At 45.4% G+C, this 27480-nt stretch overlaps 1 protein-coding gene across 2 annotated transcripts in view; it reads left to right on the forward strand.

Annotated features, from left to right (window-relative positions):
- The window catches only part of LOC146832786 (kinesin-like protein KIF17), a 930557-nt gene that overhangs the window by 364962 nt on the left and 538115 nt on the right, over positions 1 to 27480 (forward strand). For both annotated transcript variants that reach the window (XM_085606109.1, XM_085606110.1), the window contains exon 4: positions 9292 to 9481. In XM_085606109.1, coding sequence (XP_085462235.1) covers positions 9292 to 9481 — 190 coding nt within the window. The remainder of the gene's footprint in view (positions 1 to 9291; positions 9482 to 27480) is intronic.

The following is a 27480-nucleotide window of genomic DNA, read 5'->3' on the forward strand; positions in this document are numbered from 1 at the left end:
TCCTATGGAAACACGGTCCTAACTATAACTATCTACTGGCGACCGCCAGTAGATAATAAATATATAAATATATATAATATAGTAAAATCTGTAAAGTCTGGAGTGACCAATAAACAGATTTGATTTACTTCTGTTAGATTAGGCCTGTTAATGCTTATGCAATGCTTTGTATAAGTTAGCATTCGCTACACCATTTGTTTTTTTCGTCCATTTTGTATGATGATCAAAACTAATTCCTCCTTATTCCAAGAAATGCCTCTCCCACTTGTCTGGTAGTCTTATCATAGTACCAGGTGCAGCGGCCTTGGACTGTGCTGAGTTGGGAGAGGAGAAACAGTTTTTTTCTGTATTTTACCTTGCTGTTGTGTGAGCCTGGAAAATTCCACTGTGGGCGTGGTCTTAATCAACCATGAAATGTACATAATGTATCTCTATGCTTGTGAACCTTCAGTTCCCTCTGTACCACTCTCATAGATTGTGCAGACGGGGCTCCACTCTGAGTGTATACGAATAAACAGTTTTTGGTTTATATTCTCCAGTGACTCTCCGACTCTTCATTTGTATGGAAGTCTGAGAGGTGGACTATAGTGACCCGGGTGGCCCCAAGCGGGTCACTTCCTTCAGTTGGCGCCCGAACAGGGACTCCTTCGGGTTGTTGACCCATCCCCTGTCCGCAGACGGAGGGGAGGATGAGGACATTGTCAGGTCAGACTCACGGCTCAGGGATCCCTGCACGAAGAGTTTCTGTTACTCGCAGCTGCTGCCTCTGTCCCACCAGACGGGGCCTCGCCCAGCGGTCATCCTGACTGGAGTCCTGAATGGCAAACCCTGATCAGACTGTTTGGTCCGAAGAGGAAAACTGGTTTCTCTGTACTTCGGATATCAGGTGAGTCTGTTTTGGTTCTATATGGATGTGGTACCACTGTGATTTGGTTTTGTTTTGGCATTTGGATTGGTATAATGTGTTTGCAAATACTTTGCCAGGTAATATAACGATTTGTTTCCTTATTCTTTTGTGATGCCTGGTTTTAGCAAGATTAAGAGTTTGTTTTGTGGTTGTTCTAGTGATGCACAGTTGACAGATGTTTGATTCCCTATGTACTTGGCAGAAAGAGGCCCGACAGAGGCGATTGAATTCGGAAAGAGATGCTAGAAAAGGAAAGATTCAAACACTCGCACAAAAGGCTGTAGCTTATGATAAGGAAAAACAGGAGGCAGGGATAGAATGTGAAGACAGGAGATTCCAGTTGCACATTGATACATTTTACGTGGCTAAGGAGGATGAGGATACTTTCATGGATGCCTTAGTAGATACTCGACCCCGCCATCATATGTCCCAGAAAGAGTCTATCCCTTCATTCCCCATCCGCAACCACAGGTGCTAGGTGCACGCGCTCCTACAGTCGGCACACCTACTGCCCCAGTTAGTGTGCCCCCTGCACCTCCTCTTCCGCTACACTCTTTAACTGTTGCGTTACCTACTATTCCTGCCTCAGTAATTCATCCCACATAACCCTCAATAACGGACAAGCCAATGCGTGGTTCGGAAGATAGAAATCCCATTCGACTAAGGGAACGGTCAGGTCCGTTAATGCGATCGGGGTTGGAGATAGAGAGAAATAGCGGTCAGGCGATACAATGGGCTCGTAACACGATTTATAGTGTCACGGATATTTGGCAGATAATGCAAGACTATGGCCCCATTTTTCAACAACATGCTCTTAAAAATGTGTCCTCCACCTTGATTGACCCTTGGCGCTTATACATTGAAACGGAAGCACCCCAGATACTATTTGATATCAATGAAGGTGCTTATGTACATAGTCTGTAGCCTCCTTCTTTGTATAGAAATATTTCTACACTGTTGATATATAGAGATAGACTACATGATAGGAGTCCCACTAAAATAAAACAATTCCCAATACGAGAAGTTCACAAGAGGTTTATCATCTGGAAATTTCTGCAATAACAGATCAGCACGGAACGGTTACCACACAGGCTGTGCCTGCTCGCTTCCAGGAACAATGGGTTTATAGTCCATGAAAGAGAAGAGAGGTCTTGGCCCTTAAGTCTACATTGCCCGACCCTAGGAAAAATCCTACTGCTTACTATAAAGAATTGATGGAGGCTGCTTCCTCTACCGTAATGACTCTTGCTGACATTGAGATGTTTTTTGGTCTGCTAGTTCCAGTTGATATTTGGCGACAGATGCATACCCAAGATCATGTTGCTGAGTTGGGTGGAACGCAATTAAGGGTTGGGATAGAGATAGGAAGCCTGGAGATGCATGCGCTGAGTTACTTGCCTTGCCTGGCCGTATAATAGCATACATGCATACTCTTATCCTGCCAAAGAAAGTTAGATGGGATAAATTTACTGCCTGTAAGCAGAAAAAGGACCAGAGTGTATCTGATTTTTTCACTAGTTTTGAGGAAACGTTTTTAGATTATAGTGGACAGGGTATGTCTCCCAAAGGAGGAGTTTCTTTATTTGTTGATAGGTTTGTCATTAATTTACTCCTCAAAATAATGTCCTGACTTCAGGCATCTGAAAGCACCTGGTCCACGTCTTCCCCTTCTGTGATTTTAAATATGGCTCAATATTATGAGCATAGGGATAATAAAGAGAAAGACAGGAATGATAAAAAGCATAAAGATTTGAAGACTAAGGTATTGTTGCAACACGCATATCGAGAACACCAGGGGACGGGGACTCCAACAACAGCCTCCTCTTACTAGACAGCCCCTAGCTACACCTTTGGGACAGAACCAGTGTGCGTATTGTAAGGAGGAGGGTCATTGGCATAGAGAGTGCCCCGTACTTTTGCAGAAGGCTTTTTCAACTCGGGGACGAAGTTCCGGAAATTGGGGCCAAGGGACTGATAGGCAGCAACTTACTTCTGCCCCTGCAGATCGTTCTACCAGTTATTTTGATGATGCTAAAGACAGGCAGTATTATAGTGATGATTACGATTTTGATGATGTGACAGGAATGTCCTACAGCTAGGACAGCCAGGGACAGGGTACGGGACCAGTTCAGATACCTGTAGATCAGCGGTGCCCTTATGTCAAGATAAATATGCAAGGCTTCCCTAAGAAGTTTCTGGTTGATATAGGTACCACAAAAAGTTCTATTACCCAATACCTGATCCCTGGGGCAGCCCTGTCTAGCCAGAGTAATGTTTCAGTGGTTTTTTTAGGAGTACCCTTTGTAAGCCCCATCTCACGCCCCCTTGCTCTTACCATTGGTCTTTTCACTGTTGATTCTTCATTTCTTTTAACATCTAATTGTGGTGAGAACTTGTTAGGTTTGGACTTGCTAAAGAAATTGCATGCTAGTATTTATTGTTCCCCAAATGGAGTCTATATGACCATGGGCCCGTATGTAGGTATAAGACGCTGTCTATCTAAAGATACCCCCCTTCCTCCTGAATTTGATCAAGTACCCCCAACGTTGTGGGCCACCGGTGATACCGATGTGGGCTTATTGCTTATACCACCTGTTTCTATACAGATTAAGGACAATGCCATACTGCCCCGTATCCCACAGTACAAAATACCACAGGCAGGAGGAGAATGAGCCCTTCTTTAAATAGTTCAGGATTTATTACGTCAAGAAGTTGTTGCAGAGACTATGGGTAATGTATGAAATAGTCCTATTCTTCCTGCCCTAAAATGGGTGCTTTCTGATTCCTCTGAAAAAGATGATGAGGTATATCGGTTTGTGATTGATTCAATAAAATAGTAATTCTGCAATTTCCAGTGGTTCCTGAAATGACTATCCTTTTGACAATGATTTCATCCACCGCATAGTTTTTCTCCGTTATTGATCTGAAAAATGCATTCTTTAGCATCCCTATACACCCAGATAGCAGGTATTTGTCCAGTTTTACACTAGCTGGTAAAAGCTTCCGCTTCTGTTGCGCTCCTCAAGGCTGTACTGAAAGTCCTAGTATTTATAATCAAGCATTGAAAGGCCAGTTGGATTCATCACTTTCTCCAGGTAATGTATTGGTTCAATATGTTGAGGACTTGTTGATTGCTTCTGACCCAGAACAAGGTTGTAAGGATAGTACAGTGAAATTGTTCTTTGATCTGGCTCATCATGGTCACAAGGTATCCCTTTCAAAGTTTTAGTATTGTCGACGGGAGGTCACCTATTTAGGTCACCTACTGTCGAAGGAGGGTAGAATGTTAATACCAGAACGCAGTAGTACCATTGTTAAAATGCCCCTTCCAGAAACCTAAAAAGATGTGCGCGCTTTCATAGGCATTACTTCTTACTGTCGTCAGTGGATCCCAAATTACTCTTTATTAATCAAACCCTTGCTTGCACTAACAATGAAAGACCTGCATGAACCTTTACCCTGGATGCCTGATTATCAGCATTCTTTTGAGCAACTAAGAACTGCGCTTTGCTCTGCTCCTGTGCTTGGCACACCTGATTATCGAAAGCCTTTTGTCCTCTATGTCCACAAGATGGCTGGTTGCGCTCTCTGTCTTGACTCAATGATTTGGAGATAGACAGAGACCTTGCGCTTATTTTTCTGCTGTGCTTGACCCTGTCGCAAGAGCAGTCACGAGCTGTCTGCAAGTGGTTGCGGCTGTGGCCACTTCATCAGACAATCGGCTAGACTCGTACTTGATACTGACCTCACAGTTATGGTGCCCTATGCTGTGGATACACTTTTGAATAAAACAAGGACACAGTACCTCACCTGTGAACGTCTTACTGGATATGAATTGACATTGTTCGCCAAACATATTACGATTAAACGATGTGTCACTCTGAATCCAGCCACGTTACTGCCCCACCCTTCTGAAAGCGATGCAGTTGATAAGCATGACTGTATTTTACGAACAGAGGAAGAGACGAAAGAACGGGTCGACCCGACTGATGTTCCCTTATCTGACCCCCAAGGAGAACTATATGTTGATGGCTCTTGTTTTAAATTACCAGATGGCATAACTACTGCAGTTTATGCTTTTACTATTTTGCGCACGGTGGTGGAAACATCACAAGTCCCTTATCAGTCTGCTCAGGCGGCAGAGCTTGTGGCACTTATACAAGCTTGTGAACTAAGTGAGGGTTTGGTTGTCAATATCTACACAGACAGCCAGTACGCATTCGGTGTTGCACATAATTTTGGGCGACTGTGGGCAGAGACAGGATTTCTTACCTCGCTTGGCACCAAAATCCAACATGGACACCTTATATTGCGGCTGTTGTCCACTTTAGCACTCCCCAAGTAGATGGCTATCGTCAAGCGTAGCGCCCACAAAAAGGTGACATATGATGTAGGTAGAGGAAATGCATTTACAGATAAGACAGCCAAGGAAACTGCTCGAAGCAAGATGAAGAGAATGTTTGTTGCAGGTCTAGCTAGATGGGTTCCTGAGAACAGTATGTTTGAAAATACGGTTGAAAGTGTAAAAGAGATACAAAGTGAGGGCAACGATAGAAGAACTAGCAATATGGCAGGAAAAAACAGCACAGTTGAATGACGAAGGGTGTTGGATTGACGAGTCTGGAGAACAGAAATGGATGTTATCTGATGTATTTGTACTCCCTGTGGTTACTATGGCTCATGTTCCAGCCCATATTAGTGCAAAAGGCATTTGTAAATTATTAGCCCCGGTTTGGAGTAATGATGGCATATCTAGAGTGGCCATGCAGCTAGTAAAAAGCTGCATGATATGCATGAGGCATAATCCAGGGAAGGGTACCCCCACTGCATCCGGTAATTTTGCACCACCTACATTCCCCTTTGAAGTCCTCCAAATGGACTTCATTGAATTATAACGCTATAATAATCTTATGTATGTCCTAGTGGTTATATGTGCGTTCAGTAAGTGGATTGAGGCGTACCCTACTAAAGACAATACAGGTACTACGATGGCGAAGGTACTCCTTAAAGAGTACTTTCCTCGTTTTGGTATGCCCCGAATTATCTGGAGTGACAACGGAAGTAATTTTAATGGGAAAGTGATTACATTAGTATGTGAAAGTTTGCACATCAAACAGAAATGTCATGCAGCCAATCACCTGCAGTCAGCAGGACTTGTTGAGAAGTACAATGGTACTCTCAAACTGAAATTGCCAACAATTCAAGAGACCACAGGGTTGAAATGTCCAGATGTTTTACTGTTTGCTCTTTTGTCAACTAGAACTGCAGCACATTCTAGAACAGGTTTTTCACATTACGAGGTAGTGTTTGGACGCCTGTCTGGGGTGTCCTTCGCCCCGTAAATACTCTGATATTGATTATCCAGTGTTGCTTGATTATCTTGGACAATTGACCAAAAGTTTGCGTTCTATTCACCTGCAGGTACATGCTTCCCTACCTCCGATACCAGAGGGACCTGGCCACAATATCCAGCCCAACAAGAACTTTCAGAGGGAGAAAAGTTTGGAGTCCCGCTGGAAAGGTCCTGAGCAAGTTCTGTTGGTAACACGGACGGCTGTAAAGGTTGCTGGTCTAAAGAATTGGGTGCATGCCACTCATTGCCGAAGGGTCCATTTTGCCACTTCCATTTGACCAATGGGTCAATGAGGGAGTCGGCGACTCTGAATGTGAGCAAGTGCCTAGATTTGTTCCGTTCAGTGATGCCCAGCTGACCTGGGTGCAAACAGAGGAGGAGAACGATGACGTCTTGAACGAGGCTGTTGCACCAGAAATATGAGCTATCCAAGAGCTCCTGTTCAGTGATCACACGGTGCCTGGGGCTGCCGGGTACAATTTGCGTCTTCGGCTGAGGGCTACTGAACATAGGGAGAAGAAAGATTAGGGATGGACTGTGCAAGATAGGTAGTACTTAATAGCAGTACCAATGACAAATTGCACTATGTGAGAATTTTGCATTTGTTCTGTGTTTTTATTGTATGTACATTAGTGAGGGAAAAAGTATACTCTGAAAGTTTACCACCTTTATCGACGCGGGATAGAATAGGAAACGAGCTTAGGACAGAGCAAGCTCCATCGCTGTTGCTCAAGAGCGCCAACTGATTGATGGACAATAGGAGCCTGTACCAGTGAGGCTCTAATGGATACTGGGAACTTTTATATTTTCTTGCATTTTCCTCTTCTGAATTTGCTATGCATTCCTTTGGTAGGAAAATTAACGAGGAGGAGCAGCAGATTGTTAGTGTATCACGTCAAGTGATGTGGTCAATAAAAAAGCAAAATAACGTGTTGTTCTTTTGATATTAGTGATAATAATACTGTGTGGGGTGTCATGGATTTTGGAATATGCTCAAAGCATGCCTTTGCGCAGTAAGGATAAGGTCATTTCCCCGAGACGAAATAAAAGAACGGCCCCAAGTAATGTATTTTTGGAAACGCATAAAAGGTTCTTTGGTGAAGGGACTGCCTGTTACCCCACTCTATCTGTCACTAGCCTGTGGAGTGCATAGCCATTGATATCCATTGTCACTTGCTAACTATACATATACTTAGCCACCCCAGTTTCTAGAAGTAAAAGGAGTGTTTATTTTTGGCTATCCGGGACCATGTTTATACCATAGAAAGCCACTGGGGGTGGGATACCCAGGTTGTGAAACTATACATATTGTGATATTTTTTATATGGAAGAACAGAACATAACGCTAGTGGGTTGGCATTTCAAGGAGTTGACATTCCCTGGAGAGGCCAGTTATTACCCTGCTTGCAGCCCCATTGTGAACATTAAGGGCACCTCACTGTATTTAAATTGCTCAGGGATAGTACTGTACAAACATACATTCCCCTTAGTGAATAAAGAAGATCCAGGTACCCTCTGAATGAATTCCAGGAATGCCCCAGTGGATTATGACGGGCTGATTTATGCACACCCAGGGTTTTTTTCCTTGTCTAATGGGGCTTATTCCAATGTTCATAATGGTACTGACGATGTGGCCCTTGGAATGGTATTGCCTTTGAGTGTGCCCTGTACACATGCAAAACCTAAGACACGATGTGTCAAAAGGAAACTAACTAAATCATTATTTGAGGGTGTGACCGATATAGAGGTCAATAATTACAGCCATGGCCAGGGGTGAGAAGGCTAGAGAATATTTAGGATGCAAGCTGCAAATTGTATCTAATACCACAGTAGCAGCTTTGCGCGACATCACTACCCAATTGGAAAGTATGCGGATATATTCGGAACAGACTAGATATGCAATGGATTTTCTTCTAGCTAAAAGTGGTGGGAAGTGAGGTAGTGTGCTTCCACCCTCCTTCTTGTATGTATTTACCTGCCCTTCATTCACACTTCTGACGGGAACAGGTAAACATGTTTTGCACCTTTATTGATACCTTACACCTGGAGGTGGTCATTCTGATCTCTTTTGTTTTAAATGGTAGACTCAAAACATTGCAGCCCGAATGGTATGTATTTGGCTCTTTTGCTGAGTCTTTTTAACCCATTTCATTTATCGAGTTTAAGGGTTCTGCTAGTGGCAAATTCGTTTGTTAACATCCTTAAAAGTCTAAGCCGCAGCTTTTACAAAAAATGTTATTAAGTAAAAACAGCAAACAACACAGATTCACAAGTAATACAGTAGCCACTGTTCTCATCTCATCTATATGACACAGTTGCTTCATTGATCGTAAATAGTGTCCAAAATAAAGTAGCAAATTCTACCCCTACACCTCCATCTCCTCCAGGGAGGTTCGTTCCGGCAATTTCGGCGGGGTACATATCTCTCCTCTGAAGACATTCCATTTACTCCATAGCCGCAGCTTTTTTTAAAACCTTCTGAGCCACAGGCACCACATTAGCCTCTCTCTCACTGGCACTTAGGCACATCTGCTTAGCTTTTTTACCACATTCTAAGGTCACTAATCATAGATATTTTCTTTAAGGAGTTGTCAGGGACCTTCAAGAATGTTTACTTCTGGGTTTAGAGTGAGACCCTTGTGAAACCTGTGATTCCTGAGCTCACTGGGTATCTACTCCTGACCTTTGTACTGATGAACTGCTACTAAAAAATCAAAGAACTAGTTTGTCTAGGACACCACCTCAAAATTCTGCATGTTCCTTGATGTTGTTGATGAGACTTTATAATTATGAGCATAAGAATCAAAATGGTGAGTACATTGTTCTGTTTGTACTTTCATATAGTCTTTATGTACAGTGCATCGAGTGACTTCAGCACCATCTATTTTGGCAATATCAAGGAGAGTGTTTTGTTGACACTTTCAGTGATAATACAATCCTTGCTTAGTGATCTTTATCCTCTGTCAGATCACATTTGGGGTTCTCTCATAGTGACATTGACATAATTCGATTTGTTGTTCTTCATTTGCAGCTGAAGGAGCACCCTGAGTGGGGGATTTATGTGAAGGCACTGTCTATCCACACAATGCACAGCGTTGCTGAGTGTGAGAACATCATGGCAGTAGGGTTGAGAAACCGATCTGTGGGCTACACCCTGTTGAACAAGGACTCTTCACGCTCCCATGCCGTCTTCACTATCAAGATGGAAATCTCCACCACAGGTAGATACTAGTATAGACAAATTGGGTTGGTGGAGGCTAGCTAGACACCATTTCTACAGGCCTGAACTGGTGAATGGCATAACATGCATTCTTTATGTATATAGTTCCAAAATGTATGTTTTATTTAGTTTCTTAAATCTCTTTTATTGATGTTGTCATTGGAGTTTTCACTGTTCTCCTTCAGGGGATCTCCATTGATAATCATAAGCAGGAATAGTCCTGTCCACGTGCAGGATCCCAGATCACTTGTCCAAAAAAAAGATATTTCACATTCGCTTTTTATCAGTCTAATTTATCAGCCTATTAAGATAAACAATTATTTTTATTTAAAATAATCTTTATCGATTTTGTTAAGCATACAAAGCCATATGAATAATAAGATGCAAAATATAAAGGAATTAAAGGAAACCATGACAGTTGGATATGAGTGACTTCAGTGACATACACTTACAGGTTTCATCAGCAGCACGGCATGAGACCAGAATAACTTAAATCACAGATTGGAGTGTGGCACTCCCAGGCATAAACTCGGAATACAGTTTGGAATTAATTGCACTCCCATGGGTAAACTCTGAACCCAGATTGGAGTTACTTGCACTGTCAAGGCTAAATTCGGAACACAGGTTGGAGTTAATTGCACGGCCAAGGGTAAACTCGGAACACAGGTTTAAGCACAAGGTTCATAAATATATGAAAGATACTGAAGTGCAGACTCTAGGCAGTACTGTGTATCAGTGAAACATGGAGCTAAGTCTTTAGTCCTTGCACAAACACTGTTCAAGCACCAGGGTTGCAAGAAGGGTTCGGAGTATACACACACAAGAAGCGTTGGAGGAAATCACAAAGCGGGCATGGAGGGAAAGTCTATAGTCTTTGAAGACTCTGATACTCAGTCCAGCAACTACTATAGGAGGATTAGTGCACACTCACCTGATATCAAGTGCTCAGCCTAGTTCCGCCACTTGACTGAAGTTTGAAGAATATCTCAAGGCTTTGACTTAGGGTGTCCGGTGTAGCTATGCAGTAGGGAGAGATGAGTAAGATGTTGAGGTAGCTGGAGCCACAGGAACCACCGGTTCACTTGGACTTGAAGGAGCCTGGAGTGCTTTACGGTTCGGCTGGATTCTTCAGGTGAGTGGGAAGGGTGAAGCTTGTTCCACAGGGAGCTAGGCCAAGAAACAACTCTGGGTAGGAAGGCATTATATAAAAACTAGCTAACACACAATACCTCTGTTCTGGCCTATATTGCTTTCAATGTGACCTGGTCAGGTTCTAACATGCCATCAAGTTCAACATTAATATACAATACACCAAATATAAGCAGAATCAATTTTATACTTTATTTTATTGCATCTCTGGCATCTTTTCTTTAAATATTAAATCTTTTTTCTATAAATTTTATCGTTTTTGGTTTTTTTGGTGTACATTTAGTTTGGAAAATATATACTTATCCAGTATTAGGGTATCTTTCATAGATTCACATGCCTGAATCATTCCCCGTCGTCGGGAATGGGAGTCACCGGTAAATAACAAAGTAATGTTCAGAAGACATAAGACAGCCATAGGCCTCAGAGGCCTTAGCTTAGTAAGCTATCCACGTCCTTATGTAAAAAAGGACCAAATTTTGGCCAGAGCCAATCAGCTAACACCACCCTCTAGAACCTTCCTGGTAGGAGCTCTAGTCCCTCAGATTTTCTACCGCACGTCGTGCTAAGGGAGTCTCCACTGAGCTCTGCTCATTTCCTTGGATTTAACAGTATTTCTTCTCAACTTTCTGGATTTTCAGCATGGCTGATACACCTAAGAAGGGTTTATTCAGGCCCTGTGCCTCTTGCGGAAAGAAGAGGCTACATATCGACGACCAACACAAGGACTGCTTGTATTGCCTCTATCCCAGTCACAGTTCTAAGGACTGCAAGGTATGTCGGACTTTCTCTTCTAAGACCTTGAAAGACCGAGAGGGGCGCCTTTTAATCTGGCTGCAAAGGCTAAAGGACAAGGAGGCTGTGGTGTCCTCTGAGGAGAGTGAGAGTTCCTCAGTTTCGTCTCACTCTTCACGTAAAAGACCAAGGGTGGCATCGCCGGGCCCTTCGTCGCAGCCACCTCAAAAGAAGACACAGAAAAAGTCTTCAGAGGTCCAGGATTCGCCTATTCCAGGGAGCTCGTCTCCTAAGGTGATGCCCCACACCTTCAAAAAGCCTATTGCCACCTCGTCGACGACAACAATGTCGACAGTAGCGTCGACGAGAAAATCTCCGTCGATAGCGATTTCAGTTACATCGTCGACGACGACTCTATCGACGATGACATCTCATTCCATGTCCTCGACGACGACAACTCCATCGTCGACGGCAGGCAAGACAATCTCGTCGACGTTAGCCATAAAAAAGTCATCGTCGTCGTCGTCGAATAAGCTGTCGACGACACCGTCGACGAGAGCTCCATCGTCGACAACAACATCGTCGACGACGAGGACTCCGTCGACGAAGCTGCCAACGGCGAAGACATCGTCGACGACGAGGGTACGAGAACATCACCGTCGACGCCGTCGTCGACGCAATCGTCGACGCCATCGTCGACGAGGAAACCGTCTTCATCGTCCTCGTCGCTGACGACGACCCCGACGACGATCCCGTCGACGACATTGATACCTGTAACGTCGGTTACAGCTATACCATCGAGCCCCTTGAGGGGTATGGACACGGAAGACCAGAGTACATTTGTGCATGTACAAATAACGAAACGTGCATTAACTCCGGCCCTCACTTCACCCAGTAAGGTCCCAACCTTGCCTCCTACTCGCCTCTTTGAAGAGGAGGATTCGGACGACGCTAGTCTCTTTCCTGTGGCGACTAGTCCATCACAGCTCCATGTAAAGTACCAGGATGTCTCGGATTACGAAGACATTCCCCAGGATTATGAGGAGGTTCCTCATCAAGAATACATGCCGCCTCCACCTTCCATGGTGTGTCTACCGGCATCCTTGGTCACAGACCTTCAGTTCTTAATATCGGACTATAAACAGCGATTTCCGACTCAAGCACCTCCACCGATGCCTGCGGGGCCTTCCACTCTACGGCCACGACCGCCTCCACTACTTTTGCAACCGGAGAGGAGGGCATCTCCGCCTCGCCCCACCACGGACAATGAGGAGGAGGAGGAGGAGGAACCAGAGGAAGGAGAACTCCAGGACGTCCAATCCCAACAAGATGAATGGGATGATTACATCCTTCCAGGTCCGGTTTCGCCAGTCCCTACCACAGCCGACTCACCGCCCGACGACATCGGCGGTTTCCACAACATCATTGAAAGAGCGGCCCAGCGCTTCCAGATCCCGATGCCTTCGCATCAACAAGACTGTTTCTTATATGACTTTAAGGAACCCTTCAAGAAGTCCGTCCGGGCAATCCCGATAATTGATTATATTTGGGACCAGGGCATAAAAATAATGCAGAACCCTTCATCAGTACCACCGGTTCTACCACGCCTGGACAAGAAATATAAAGCTCCGGACACTGCTCCGGTTTGTCTTACAGGCCATCCAAAGCCGGACTCGGTTATCACTCAGGCTGCGCAGAGGAGGTCAAACAACCCAGCTGCGCTGTTGACAGCTCCGCCGGATAAAGAAGGACGACGTATGGATAACATAGGGAAACGTTTCTCCTCTATGTCAGCCTTAACAGTGCGTGCCTCCAACGCTACTGCACTATTGGGACGGTACAACCGACAGATGTGGGCGGACATTGCCCCATACCTAGCGGATTTGCCTTCTGAATCAAAAGAAGAGGCAAGGAAGATTCTGTTGGAGGGTGAAAGATCTGCCACGGAACTGATAGACTGTGCAATGGATATTGCTTCCACAGGTTTTAGGCAGCTGGCGGGTGCGGCTGTTCTCCGGCGCCAGGGTTGGCTCAAGGCAACTTCTTTCAAGCCGGTGGTCCAGACAAAAGTCCTGGACATGCCTTATGATGGCCAGCTTCTATTCGGTTCTCTTATTGACGAGGCATTGCAAGGTATCAAAAAAGATACAGATACTGCCAGAGCCCTGGGGTCTCTGCAATCTCGGAACCCTTCCTTTCGTGGGTCAAGAGGAAGAGGTCAGACTTCCACCAGAGGAGATTTTCAACAGCGTTCCTCTTTCTCCTCTTCCCAGCAGTACCGTCCACAATATCAGCAGCGACAACAGTCTTCTTACCACAAAACTTCCTTTCGTGCTAGAGGAGGAAGACAAAAGGGTGCCGCGCGGCGGCAATGACTTCCGGATGCAGCCGGTCTCAAACTTGTCTCCACCCTACAAGATTGGCGGAAAAATCTCCCATTTTCTCAAAAATTGGCAAACGATAACTACGGACCGATGGGTCCTCCAATTAATACAATTCGGCCATTCCCTGGAATTCATACAAATTCCTCCTCAAACTCCTCCACGCCAAAGGACTCACAAAAACCTACGCCCATTGCTCCAAGAAATAAAGATTATGCTTCTAAAGGGAGCTATAGAGAAAGTTCCCCAAAGCCAACGAGGGAGAGGGTTCTACTCCCATTTCTTTCTCATCCGAAAGAAAGAGAAAAAATGGAGACCCATATTGGACCTCAGAAATCTCAACAAATTTCTGAAAAAACAATCGTTTCGAATGATCACCATACAGGAGGTTTTGCATTTACTCAACGCAAACGACTACATGGTGTCGGTGGACCTTCAAGACGCCTATTTTCATGTCCCAATACACCGCAACCACAAGAAGTTCCTGCGTTTCATGGTGGCGGGCAGGCATTACCAGTTTCGGGTTCTGCCATTTGGGCTCAAATCGGCGCCACACATTTTCACCAAATGCCTAGCACCAGTGGCGGCGTACCTACGCCGTTTCCACCACCAAGTCTTCCCGTATTTAGACGACTGGCTTATCAAGTCCCCATCTCAAGAAGGCGTGATAAGATCTTCCAACGCTTGTCTGACACTCTTCGAGTCACTGGGGCTCACTCTCAACCACGACAAATCTGTCCTGCAACCATCCCAATGCATACAATTTTTGGGAGCTACACTAGACACCATCCACAGGAAAGCATTCCCGTCACAGGAACGCCAGGACAAACTTCAATCTCTGGCACTCCAGGTAATGACAAGAAAGACGCTGTCGGTGCGCCTCTTCAAATCCCTCCTCGGGATGATGTCCTCCTGCATTCTATTAATCCCACATTGCCGCTTACGGATGCGACCCCTACAAGAGGCTCTGTCGAACCAGTGGATCCAGTGTACAGGGTCTTTCGACGACGTCATCCAAGTAACCCCGGCGATCAAACAGGCTCTGCAATGGTGGGTTTGCCGCAAGAACCTTTCGCAAGGCTTGCCTTTCTTGCTTCCTGCTACTCCCCATATAATCACCACGGACGCCTCCTTAGAAGGCTGGGGAGCTTTCCTTCAGGAGCTACAGATAAGCGGAAAGTGGTCCCCTTCGGAGAAAATGCTTCATATCAACCTTTTAGAGCTCTGAGCAGTCTACCTAGCTCTAGTGGCTTTCCTCCTGAGGATAAAGAACTCAGTAGTGCTTGTCCGGACAGACAACACCACGACAATGCACTACCTGAACAAGCAGGGAGGGACTCGTTCACTGACGCTTTCGCGCGAATCGCAAAAAATCTGGAACTGGCTGCTCCGCCACAACATCTCTCTCCGAGCAGATTATGTTCCAGGCACCCACAACGTGTTGGCAGATTATCTAAGCAGGAGGCAGGCAGCGTGCCACGAGTGGGAACTGGATCAGCAGGTCCTCAACAATATCTTCGCCCAATGGGGCACGCCTCGGCTGGACCTATTCGCCACCCAACGCAACGCCAAATGCCAATACTTTGCAAGCTGGCATCCCCAACCAGGATCCCTGGGGAATGCCTTTTCGATAGCATGGTGCAACGTCTTTGCATACGCCTTTCCGCCATTTCCCCTGATCCCCAGGGTACTACGGAAGATGAAGGCGGAACCTTGCACTTTGATATTGATAGCTCCAGCTTGGCCACGCCAACACTGGTTCTCGGAACTTCACCTCCTCTCCCAGGAACCTCCGATCAGACTGAAAACGTTTCCATCTCTTCTGACGCTCAGCGATCAGCAGATTCAACATCCGGATCTAGCCTCTCTCAGGTTATCAGTTTGGCTCCTGAGTTCAGAGAGTTTCGGGGCCTAGACATTCCTCCAGACTGCAGACGAATTCTGGCTCGGGCTCGAGCAGATAGTACCAACAAGACATACTCACTCAAGTGGAAAAGATTCTGTATCTGGTGTAAGACGAATAGGTTGCATCCTTTCTCTTCCACCCCAGGACAAGTCTTACCCTACCTTTTACATCTGGCAGAATCTGGTCTTGCTCATGCCTCCATTAAAGTTCACCTAGCTGCAATCTCACGTTTCAGAAGATCTTCTTCCGGCCCCTCTTTATGGTCTCATAGACTCATAAAGCAATTCATGAAAGGACTGTTTCGCACATTCCCTCCAGTAAAGCCTGTTCCACCGGCTTGGCACCTTAACATAGTTCTAGCTCAACTAATGAAGCACCCGTTTGAGCCCATCCACAGAGCTGACCTTAAATTTGTTTCCTGGAAGGTGGCACTTCTACTAGCTCTTACCTCGGCAAGGCGAGTGGGGGAGCTCCAAGCGTTCTCTATCCAGGACCCATTCCTGCAATTCAAAAAGGATAGAGTCCTTCTCCGCACAAATCCAGCTTTCATTCCCAAGGTTCCATCTCACTTCCACCTCAACGAACCTATTGTTTTACAATCATTCTTCCCAAATCCACAAACAGTGGCGGAACGAACTCTACATTCACTAGACATTCAACGTTGCTTGAAATTTTACATTGAGAGAACGAAATCTTTTCGTAAATCAAATCAGCTATTCATAGCCTACAGCAGACCTCGAAGAGGGCTTCCGCTCACAAAACAGAGCATTTCCCGCTGGATTTCTTCGGCCATTTCCTTCTGTCACCAACAGGCAGGACGTCCGTTGAGAACAACGGTCCGTGCCCACTCCACAAGGGCCATGTCTACTTCCATGGCTCTTTTTGCTGGGGTGCCCATTGTGGACATTTGTAGAGCGGCCACATGGAAGACGCCGCATACCTTCACCAAGCATTACTGCCTGGATGCGGAGATCATGAAGGATGCGTCAGTGGGTCAAGCGGTACTACGTCATCTTTTTAAATAGAGGTGAGCCCTTTCTTTCATCCCACCATCCTGAGTTTATGCACATTTCGCACTATAATGTATGCATTACTTATTCATTGCTTTACAGTAGCACTGTTGTTTATCTCAGATAGATGTGGTTATCTAATACCTGTATGTTATCCATATCTTTCGAAATGTGCTTTTTTCACTGCTTGCTACTCTGATTCAGGCATGTGAATCTATGAAAGATACCCTAATACTGGATAAGGAACGCGTTACTTACCTGTAACTGCGGTTATCCAGTATTGGTATCTTTCATAGATTCACATGCAACCCACCCGCCTCCCCTGGAAGGGCTCTCTCGGATCTCTCAGTATACAGCTGCTTAGCACTGTGCTCACGAAAATCTGAGGGACTAGAGCTCCTACCAGGAAGGTTCTAGAGGGTGGTGTTAGCTGATTGGCTCTGGCCAAAATTTGGTCCTTTTTTACATAAGGACGTGGATAGCTTACTAAGCTAAGGCCTCTGAGGCCTATGGCTGTCTTATGTCTTCTGGACATTACTTTGTTATTTACCGGTGACTCCCATTCCCGACGACGGGGAATGATTCAGGCATGTGAATCTATGAAAGATACCAATACTGGATAACCGCAGTTACAGGTAAGTAACGCGTTCCATATATATCATTGTCTATCTATACAATAACTCCAAAGGTATAGCTGACACAATGTTGGTTGCTTCAAATACAAATATGCATAACCCCCACGGTGTCAGCTATACCTTTGGAGTTATTGTATAGATAGACAATGATATATATGCATATATGTATGTATTTTCCAAACTAAATGTACACCAAAAAAAAAACGATAAAATGTATATAAAAAGGTTTTTTAATATTTAAAGAAAAGATGCCAGAGCTGCAATAAAATAAAGTAAAAAATGTATTCTGCTTATATTTGGTGTATTGTATATTAATGTTGAGCTTGATGACATGTTAGAACCTGACCAGGTCACATTGAAAGCAATATAGGTCAGAACAGAGGTATTGTGTGTATAGTTTTTGTCCCCCACCCCCCTCCTCTTGGACCTGAAAGTAATTAGGAGGGGCCTTTTTCCTCATAGGAAGGTCTTATATACCATCTCGAAGACTCAAAGGATGTAGCTAGATCACATTGAGCACATGGCCTGCTGGAATGTTCTCGAACCCTTGAAGAAAACATGTTAGTACACTTGTTTGACCTTACAGGAAAGGCAGGTGCAACTTGACGATTGGAAGCAATAATAGGAAACAAATGTAGTTTTTGTTCGAATATGCATAATGGAAAACAACACCAAGTCCCCTGGAACAGCGGGTTTTCGGCTTTCCATTAGTTCACAGGATTCCGGAAGGGCAGCTTACAGGGACTTTGTGGAAAACCACACCAAGGCCTTAATAACAGTGAGAGCAAGGCTTGCCATTGAGTCACAGGATTCTGGGGAAAGTTTGCAGGGACTCAAGCTTAATGGAATCAGCGGAGCTAGGGGGAGCATCAGTCATGCAGGTGCTGGGGGAGCATCAGTCATGAGGGTGTTGGGAGAGCATCAGTCATGAGGGTGCTGGGGAAGCATCAGTTATAAGGGTGTGGAGGAAGCATTTGTCATAAGGTTGCAGGGGGAGCATTAGTCATGATGGTGTTGGGAGAGCATCAGTCATGAGGGTGCTGGGGAAGCATCAGTCATGAGGGTGTTGGGGGAGCATAAGTCATGAGGGTGCTGGGGGAGCATCAGTCATGATATCCATCGCAAGCCATAAAGCGCCACAGGGGTAATACAACATAAGCCCTGCATGCTGTACCACTACACAGATGGCACAGAAGGTGTGAGAAGTTGGCCTGATGTATGATGTCACTAGTTATAGTGTACACCTTATATCAGTCCAAATACCCTTATGGTGATTGGTTGTAAAGTCAACCTTATAGACCAGCTATCCTAGTGGTAGCATGGACAAGAGCAGTCTTAGGCTAAACTCTGAATGGCATGTGAAGCCAGCTGTGATACCATATATAACCCCTTGAATACCAAATGAAAGGACACCACAACAGATATATATATAAAATAAAGTGTATTTATTCTAAGCAAACCCTCAGCACTCTTTATGAGATTAGAGGTAAGTACAACACAGTCTTATTTATGCATACATTAAGTCACACAGGTAAGTAATACAGTTAGGCCCTAGGGGCCACGCAAACCATATACTAAGTAAGTGGTATAAGAACCACTGTCACGGAAATAGAATAGGCCTAGGCCTAGGGAATCGCTGGGGCTACACTACACTAGCGTTAGTTAGGAAGTGGGAGGCCCACGGGATTCGTGTGCAGAGTGGAAACACTCACGCGTAATGCGTAAAAGTCAATAGCAATAGTACAGTTTAGAAAACGGTAGATTTAGGACACTTCCGGAGTAGCTAGGAAGTTGAGACTTGAAAACTAGACCCTAGGATAGTCACTATCCTGATGAGCACCGGAGTACCCAAGTTACCTAGCCCACAGGCTGCGGGTGCATAGGGGTGAAGATGCGTCGTTTTCGTCGTCGACTCCTATGGATGCCTGAAGAAAGATGCTGACAGGCAGTCAGTGAAGAGTGTCCGGTGGATCCCAAGGCTGGGATCAAGAAGAAAGGAAACCTGCAAGCAGAAGGGACAGAGTCAAGGTCACTAGCCAGTGACCACGTGGAACCAGGAAGGAACCAGGCGATGTCGTGAAGATTTGCAGGTGAAGGTGAAGCTTGTCGCTGCAGCCAGGAGGACCAGGAAGCGTCGAGGACGACCAGGACCAGGAGGCGAGCTGTCCCACGAAGGCTCTTGCTGTTGGCGGCGTCGAAGTTGGACTAGGACTCACCAAGCCTTGGCAAGCGGAACCCACGAAGAACGAAGGACTTGCTTCTGGTGCAGACCAGGAAGGTCTGGGGTGCTTCTTCTTTGCAGAGAAGCGGGAGCCAGTCTGGAGGAGCCAAACCAGCGCAGAAGATTTCAGGGTGCGTCGTCACAGAGGCCACTAGCCAGCGGGCAAGCAACCGGACAGACGCGGCAAGCAGGAAAATGCTGAAGGGCCCCACGCAGGACTCGTGGAGTGTGGGGGGCTGATCTTCGGTGCAGATGGTGCTTGGGGTTGGGGCTTCTCAATCCCCGGTGCACAACTTCGAGGGTACCTCAGAAGCTGCGCTGTAAGTTACTAGCCACTTTTTCCAGGTAGCCGGTCCCACGTCGCTCGTCGCCTCCACGGATCTCAGCTCTGCTGCAGATGTGGATGAGGGTCGGAGAAGTCTGGAAGTCAAGGCTCTGGTCGGGCTCTGCAGTCGGTTCCTCGTAGAACGGTCGCAAAGCAAAGGGTAGTCTCTTGATGGTGCCTGTTTGCACAGGGTAGCCACTCCTTGGCTACAAGGGAGATTCTTCAGTCTTCTTCTTTCGTCGAATGTCGAAGGTCCAGAGTTTCTGTTCAGTTTTGCAGGTTCAGGATAATCTAAAGTCTTGAGGCCCAACTCCCACTCTTATACTAATCTGGGGGGCTGGGATACCTGCTAGGTCACGCCTTATGGGTGGGACCTGGGAGGGGGTGGTTACACCCACTTCCCTTTGTCCAGTTTCGCACCAGAGCTGGGGCTGGAGTGCCCCAGCGCCGGTTTGAACTGGACTATGCAAGGAACACCTTGTGTGCCCCAGGCATGTCTCATTCCTTTCAGCCCACCCTGCCCCAATACACTAAAGGCTGTCTGGGGAGGTGCTAGCACCTCCCCAAGCAGGAAACCTATTGTCCAGGCCTCCCTGGCTGGGATCACTCCCAGCTGCAGGAGGTCAGACTTGTGTCGTGGCAGCAGCATCCATTTTGTGATGCTGAGGCTTTGGTCAGAGGCTAACAGTTGAAGTATGATTTTAACATGTCTTTCCCTCTAGAAGGGGGGAATGATATTCTCATGTCCAGAAATGGCATGGGGGTATTATTCCACAGTGTTAGACACCTTACACGACATGTTTCGATAAAGCCAAACCATAGTTACCATAACCGTCTAAGATTATAAGGCACTTTAAGAGTATATGGTAGGCTATATCATAGAACAGCTATAAGGACAAGGTTCCGAAAGCTGCAGACAGGCTCAGCTCATGCTAGAGCACCGTCTCACATGTTACCAAGCACTCTGCCTCCAGGATTGTCAAGGCCTGCCATAGGAGTGACTGATAGGTACACATGTGTCTATATGTAAGTTAGGTATAGGAATACTACACCTAAGCAAGGGGTGATTACACGACCTTGCCCCAGCTGAGTGATCAGCCAGTTGTGTCAAAATGGAAGGCCAGGCCAGGGGTGGCATAATACATGCTGCAGCCCCTGGTAGGCCTAGGGTACACCTATGCCCTGGGTACCTAGGGTACACTGTACAGGGGCCAATAAGGTGATCCTATCCAAATGGGTTATGCACCTAAAGTACATAGTATTAATTTAGAGAGAGAACAGCAGGGCTGTGGGTCTGATTAGCAGGCCCACAGCCACATCTAAGTCGAAAACCAGTAAAGCAAAAAGCAAAAAGTGGGGGTGAACATAGAAAGCAGACCCTACTCTCCTACAGAAGGGGTTAGTGACAGAAAGGGCACAGGAGGGGGTTGTGACAGTAGTTAATTCTTTTAACTGCAGTCATTAGTAAGAGGTCGAGTAAATGACAGGCATTGGTGTTTGTGATATCGGGATCAAAGAATCCTTTGATGAGATAAGTGAATTTGTGTTTGGGCATATATTAAAAATCTTTATGATGAAAGAAAAATCTTTGTCCCAGAATGTTTTTATAGATTTAAAATTGATATCTACGATGTCCAGATTGTGTAGACATGATGGGGTCCGGTAAGCTTTGTGGATTAACCAGAATTTAGTTTGAGATAATGGTGAGATTTTGTGCGAAAAGCCTAACTTCTATTTTTTATTCCATTGAGCCTCTTGTATGTGGTGGGTGTAGTGTGTGTCCCAGTCCTTCATTGTTTTAAGGTTCACTCCCGCATTTAGGGTTGTAGTAACTTGTAGAATTTGGAGACATGATGGCTTGTTTTGTTAAGGTTATTGATAAGTACTGGGAGGGCTGGGTTTTTGAGGTAAGTTTTGATTTGTTGATGCATTTTTTAATTCTGAGGAAGTTATAGAATTATATTTTGTCCAAGTGATATTGTGTTTGTAAGTTATAAATGGATTTGGGGGCATTGGAGCCTGGTTGTTTGGGGAACAGGATGCATTTGGATACCCAGGAGTCCCATTATAATGTTTGGCCCTTCTATGTGATTTTCAAATTGTTGCAGAGTGAGGCTAGATTAGAATAATTTTTTTATCCATGCTTAGTAGAGTGTTTTTGGTGTTTTAAAATAGTTATGGAGAAGCGAGGCAATGTTTGATATTGATAGTGGGTAGCAGAATAGGGTCTAGGTTGGCTAACATGGCTTTTTCTACCTCTAGCTATGTGGGTTTATAGTTATCAGGTGTAGAAAACTAGTATGAACCTTGTTTCGCTAGGGCTGTTATTTTGCCAGATAAAGTTTGTCATTAGCTCATCCAGTTTGCGATGGAAGTCATCTGATAATATTAATAGGAGCTTGTTAACTAAGTATTTAACTATTGGTGTTATAATTTTTATAGTTTCAATGTGGCCGTACCACATAATGAATTTGGGTGTCTAGTTCTCAAGGTCGGACATTTTTTTTCAGGGTGTTTCTTTATGATTTTAGTGTCTGTTAAGTCTGATCCAAATGTAATCCCTAGGTATTTGAATTAGTAGGGTTGCTATGCTAAACTAGTATCACCTAGTATTTCTTTTGCTCCTAGGGTATTTAGTGACTTAACCTCTGATTTGGCCCTTATTCAGTTTATAGCAGATGCTGAGGAATATATTTTGATAGTTTCCATGAGGGCATTGATGGATGTGCTGGCATTTTTGGTAACTATCATATCATCTGCATAAGCAGAGAGTTTTGCCACTTTGACATTGAAATTGATTCTGGATATTTAAGTAATGTTTTGTATAGCTAATAGGAGTGGCTCCAGTGCAATTCAAAACAGGGAGGGCGAAAGCAAGCATCCTTGCCTTGTACCTTTTCTGAGTTTAAATGGCTGTGATCTGAAACCACTTGTTCTAATTCGAGGGCTAGGGTTGCTACACAGGGGAAATAATCATTTTTATGAATTTGTCTCCTAGGTTAAATGCTTTGAGGGATTCTTCAAGGAAAGTCCAGGAGACACTATTGCATGCTTTTTCAGTGTACAGTGTCGTCACTACTGTTGCTGATGTGGAGGATTTTTTTCTTTCTAGAACGTGTCAAGGGAGATGGGTATTGTCATTAGACATACGATTTTTCAAGAAACCAGCTTGTAAGTTGCCTATTAAGTGTGGTGAAAAGAGGTTAAGTCATTTGGCCATGATTTTTGCATACAGTTTGTAATCATGATTTCTTAGTGATATAGGTCTGTAGTGTTATGTTAATAGGGGATCTTTCCCTTTTTTAGGGATCATGACTATGGTAACTTTGGCTGTAGTGCCGCTAATAGGGCTGGTTGTTGCAAATTGGTTGAATAGTTCTTGTATGATCGATTGAATAGAGGCGTAAAAGGTTTTATAAAGTTGATTGGTTTTATGATTTCCTCTATGGATATTGGCTTATATGAAATGAAAAATATGGAATACCAGCATTTGTAAAGCGCACAGCTACCTCCGGAGAGGTGTCCTGGCGCTGGGGGCCATCGGGAAGATTAAGCGAGCTATTGCCTAGAGTCACAAGGTGCTGGGCTAACTTACCGCCGGCGCTGGGTATCGAACCATGAGCCCCCGTGTTCCAGAGTCGGCTGCCCTGGCCATTGCACCAAACCTCTTCCCATATATAGGATCCCTTTGTCTTCCTCAGACAGTCGGGCAGTCTTAGTTTATTTAATTAGTTTAAGAATTGAACTGGGGTTACATGTCTGAACTCAGAGTATAGATCCTCATAGAATTTTCGCGAGATTTCTAGTATTTTTGGGGGGTTGGTTTGGGTAACATTTTTATTGTCTTTAAGGTTGATAATATTATTTTGGTTTTGTTTATGTTTGAAGTATGAGGCTAGCAGTTTGTCGGCTTTGTTGGCCTTGCATAGTTTGAGGCCTTTAAATCTATTAATTCAGATGCCCGCTATTTTACTTAAAAGTTTGATACATTCATATTTTTTGTCTAGCTTTTTGTAGTGATTCTAGCATTTTTATTTAATCTTCCAATTTAATTAGTAAGGCATTATTAGTTTTATTGAATTTCGCTTTTCTGTTAATTACTGTCTCTCTTTATGTTGTTTTGAGAGTATCCAGAATGTTTGTGTTGGCTTTGTCGGTGAAGTGTTATCTGTTATATAGTTTGCGATAGTTTCTCTAATTTTCTCTGTGTTGTCTGGATTAGTTAAAATTTCATTATTGATCACAAATGTTTGTTTGGGGTTTAGGGTTTGTACTACAAAGCAACGTAGTGATGCAGCAGTGATCTGATAGGAGTTGAGTATGGGTTCAAGATATGACAATGTAGTTAATTCTAGTGTATGTATTGTGTGTGGCGCAAAAGAAGGTGTAGTCCCTGGAGTCTGGGTGCTGAAGTCTCCAAGTGTCCTTTAAATTGTGTTTGGTACCGAGCTTCTGTGAAACTTTATGAGCTTTGAGGTGTGTATTAGGAGCTGGATTGACAGTTAAGAGTCATATCTAGTGGTAGATTAAAGTCGCCTCTTACCATGGTAAGATCATTGGGTGACAGCAGGCCTATTTTGTCTGATATAGTTCTCCAAAAAGAGGGGCCATCATTATTGTGGCCATATATGTTAACAACATGGTTGGTTTTTGAGCCTCCTTTGCTTAATGTGTATCTTATCTATCTACCCTGTGCGTCTGTAAGGTGGGATTCAAGCTTAGTTTAAATTTTTATTTTTGGTAGATTAGGGTGATAACTCAATTGTTTTGTGCATGACAGGGAAGCAGGAGACATGTGAGACCCAATTATTTCTGAGGGTATTGTCTTCTTTGTGTGAAATTCTTGTTTCTTGGAGTATGATTATGTCCCCTTTGGCTTTAAAAATGGTAGTCCGTTATTTTGCATTGGATAGTTTAACCCCTGTGGCCGCATGGGCTGCTAGGAGGGCTTAAGTGACCACAGAACATCGTAGTGTGCAGCACGTGATTTATTTATGTTCACAAAAGAACTTGGAGCATGGGGGTTTTGTAGGTGTTCTGTCCAAAAGAAAACAACACAACAGATGTAGGAGATGTCTTCTCACCACAAAGTCCTGGGTCCGGTCCTTCTGGTGCAAGGTCCTCTGTATCACTCTCTCGTTATGCTGCGGGCAGGGGGAGGAAAAAGAAAACAGGTCGGGTTCAGTAGCTTTCCTTGTGGTGTGTGTCTGGTCTATGCTACCGTCACCAGTGCATACGTGAAAGAGGGGCTTTTGTGCGGGATTTAGACTCCTATATTAACATCACCCAAGTGCCCTACCTCCCCGTGCCTTCCCACCACCCTCACCAGAACGATCCCCTAAGGGGTACTCGCCTTATGCCACGGCCCGTTTCCAGGGCCATGGCGTTGGGACCCGGGGCATCTTCTCCCTCTCTGAGCCCGCCGGATATGGACGCGGGGTACAGTGCACTCTGCTGACTCTGTCTCCTCTGCTCCTCTCCGCCTTCACCTTCCTCCGCTTCTCCGCTCTTGTCTTCCTCCCCTCCTCCGCTCTCGCCTTCCTCCGTTCCTCCGCTCTCGTCTTCCTCCGCTCCTCCACTCTCGCTGTCCTCCATCTCTCTTCCTCTGAAGTCGCGCCACCTCTCCCCGATCTCTGTGCCTTTTGTGTAGCTCTCTTCTGCTTTCGTCAACGGGTCCTCGCTTGGGCCGACACTAGACTGCTGCCCGCTTCTGGTATTGGCGGACGTGGCCCATTCGCCTCCCACTTCCGGTCCTTCACAGCACTGTCCTCCTCACAGATCTCCCCCCTTAGGAATGGACGGTGGGGCCGTTCATTGGAGGGGTTCCTGGATAAGTAATCCTCACAGATTTGCTGGGGCCCAGGGACGTGCACCGTCTGGAAAGAAAAGGGTTGCAGGGCTAAAAATCACCTGAGGATGCACTGATTGGAATCTTTGTGTTTCACAAGCCAGGTGAGTGGGGCATGGTCCGTGAGTATGGTGAACGAACGTCCCAATAGATAATATTGGAGGGCCTCCACTGCCCATTTGATGGCCAAACACTCTCTTTCTATGGTGGAGTAGTGTACCTCCCTAGGGAATAGGCTTCGACTGATATAAAGAAGGGGCTTAAGATCACCATTCACGTCAGGCTGATATAGCACGGCACCCAGACCAGAGGCATCGGTTTGGAGAATGAATTGTTTGTGGAAATCAGGGCAGTGTAACACATGCGCTGTGCAGATGGCTTTTTCTTCAGGGATTGGAAACTGTTTTCGTGGAGAGCATTCCAATTCGTTATTCGGGATGAGTAGGTTTTGGTCAGGAGATCGGTCAGGGGACTGGCTAAGGATGAGAAATTCGGGATAAACCGTCTATAGTAGCCAATGAACCCAAGGAAGGAGTATATATCACGTTTTGTCTTGTTATGTTATGTTAAATTAATTTATATCGCAGATACTCAAAGAGTGTCCCAACGCGTACTTGAAGGAGGAAGACAAAACCGGGAGTGCTAGAAGAAAAAGGTCTTTCGCTTTTTTTTAAAGGGAAGCAGGATCTTGGATGCTGCGTAGCGCCATGGGCAAAGCATTCCAAGACAAAGTAGCTTTCCGCACAAAAGAGTTCCCACCGAGCCTTTGACGTTTAAACCTAGGGGTCTGCACCGGAAGTTGAGAGGAGGACCGCAACTGTCTCATTGGGTTATAAAAAGTATACCTCTTCTGGAGGCAGGCCGGACCAGAGCCATAAAGTGCCCTGTGGGCAATAGCCAAAGTTTTACATTTTATAAGTGATTCGACCGAAAGCCAGTGTAAGGAGCGTAAATGAGCTCGCACGCTACACTTGCTAGACAACCCAAACAGCAGTCTGGCTGCCTCATTTTGGACAACCTGTAGCTTATTCAGGAGGTAGCAGGTTAGGCCCACATAGAGTTCATTGGCATAGTCCAAGCGGGACAGAATCAAGGCACGAACAACCGCCTCTTTAGCAAGTTTCGGAAGGAGAGGAACACATTTCCTCAGAGCTTTCAAGGTGCCAAAGCATGTCCCAACCAGCTTCTTGACCTGGGTTGAAAAGGATAGGTTCTCATTGAACCAGACCCCCAGATTTTTAGCAGCATTGCCCATTGCACTGGGCAAGAGGAAGCCAGGGATCCATAACCTCTCTCTGAAGTTAGCAGGGAAAGTGCCGTATAAGAGGACCTCCGACTTCTCTTTGTTGCATTTTAGCTGCGCCTGAGCGAGCCAGCGAAAAACAGAGGCCAAACAATGTTGAGCCGAGAGAACAGAATCATCATCCCTACTCCAGGAGAATAGAAGCTGGGTGTCGTCAGCATAGGCCATCACCTTAGCACCTAATGCCTCTGCTAAATTAATCAGCGGAGTAACATAGATTTCAAAAGAAGGGGACTAAGGGATGACCCCTGTGGGACCCCAGTGGCCACCCGCTGAGGCAGAGAGACACATGGAGGAAGCAAAATCTGTTGCGAGCGGCCTTCCAGGAAGGACCTAATCCATTCCCAGGCAGACCCGGATAGACCAATCTCCGAGAGGCGATCCAGGAGCAGAGAATGGGGCACAGTGTTGAATGCCGCAGAGAGATCAAGCATAACCAATGCGGCTCCCCCGCCGGCATCCAGACACTAGCGAATAGCCTCAGACACCT

This window comes from Triturus cristatus, chromosome 5_1 (assembly GCF_964204655.1).
Source record: "Triturus cristatus chromosome 5_1, aTriCri1.1, whole genome shotgun sequence".
Lineage (NCBI taxonomy): Eukaryota > Metazoa > Chordata > Amphibia > Caudata > Salamandridae > Triturus > Triturus cristatus.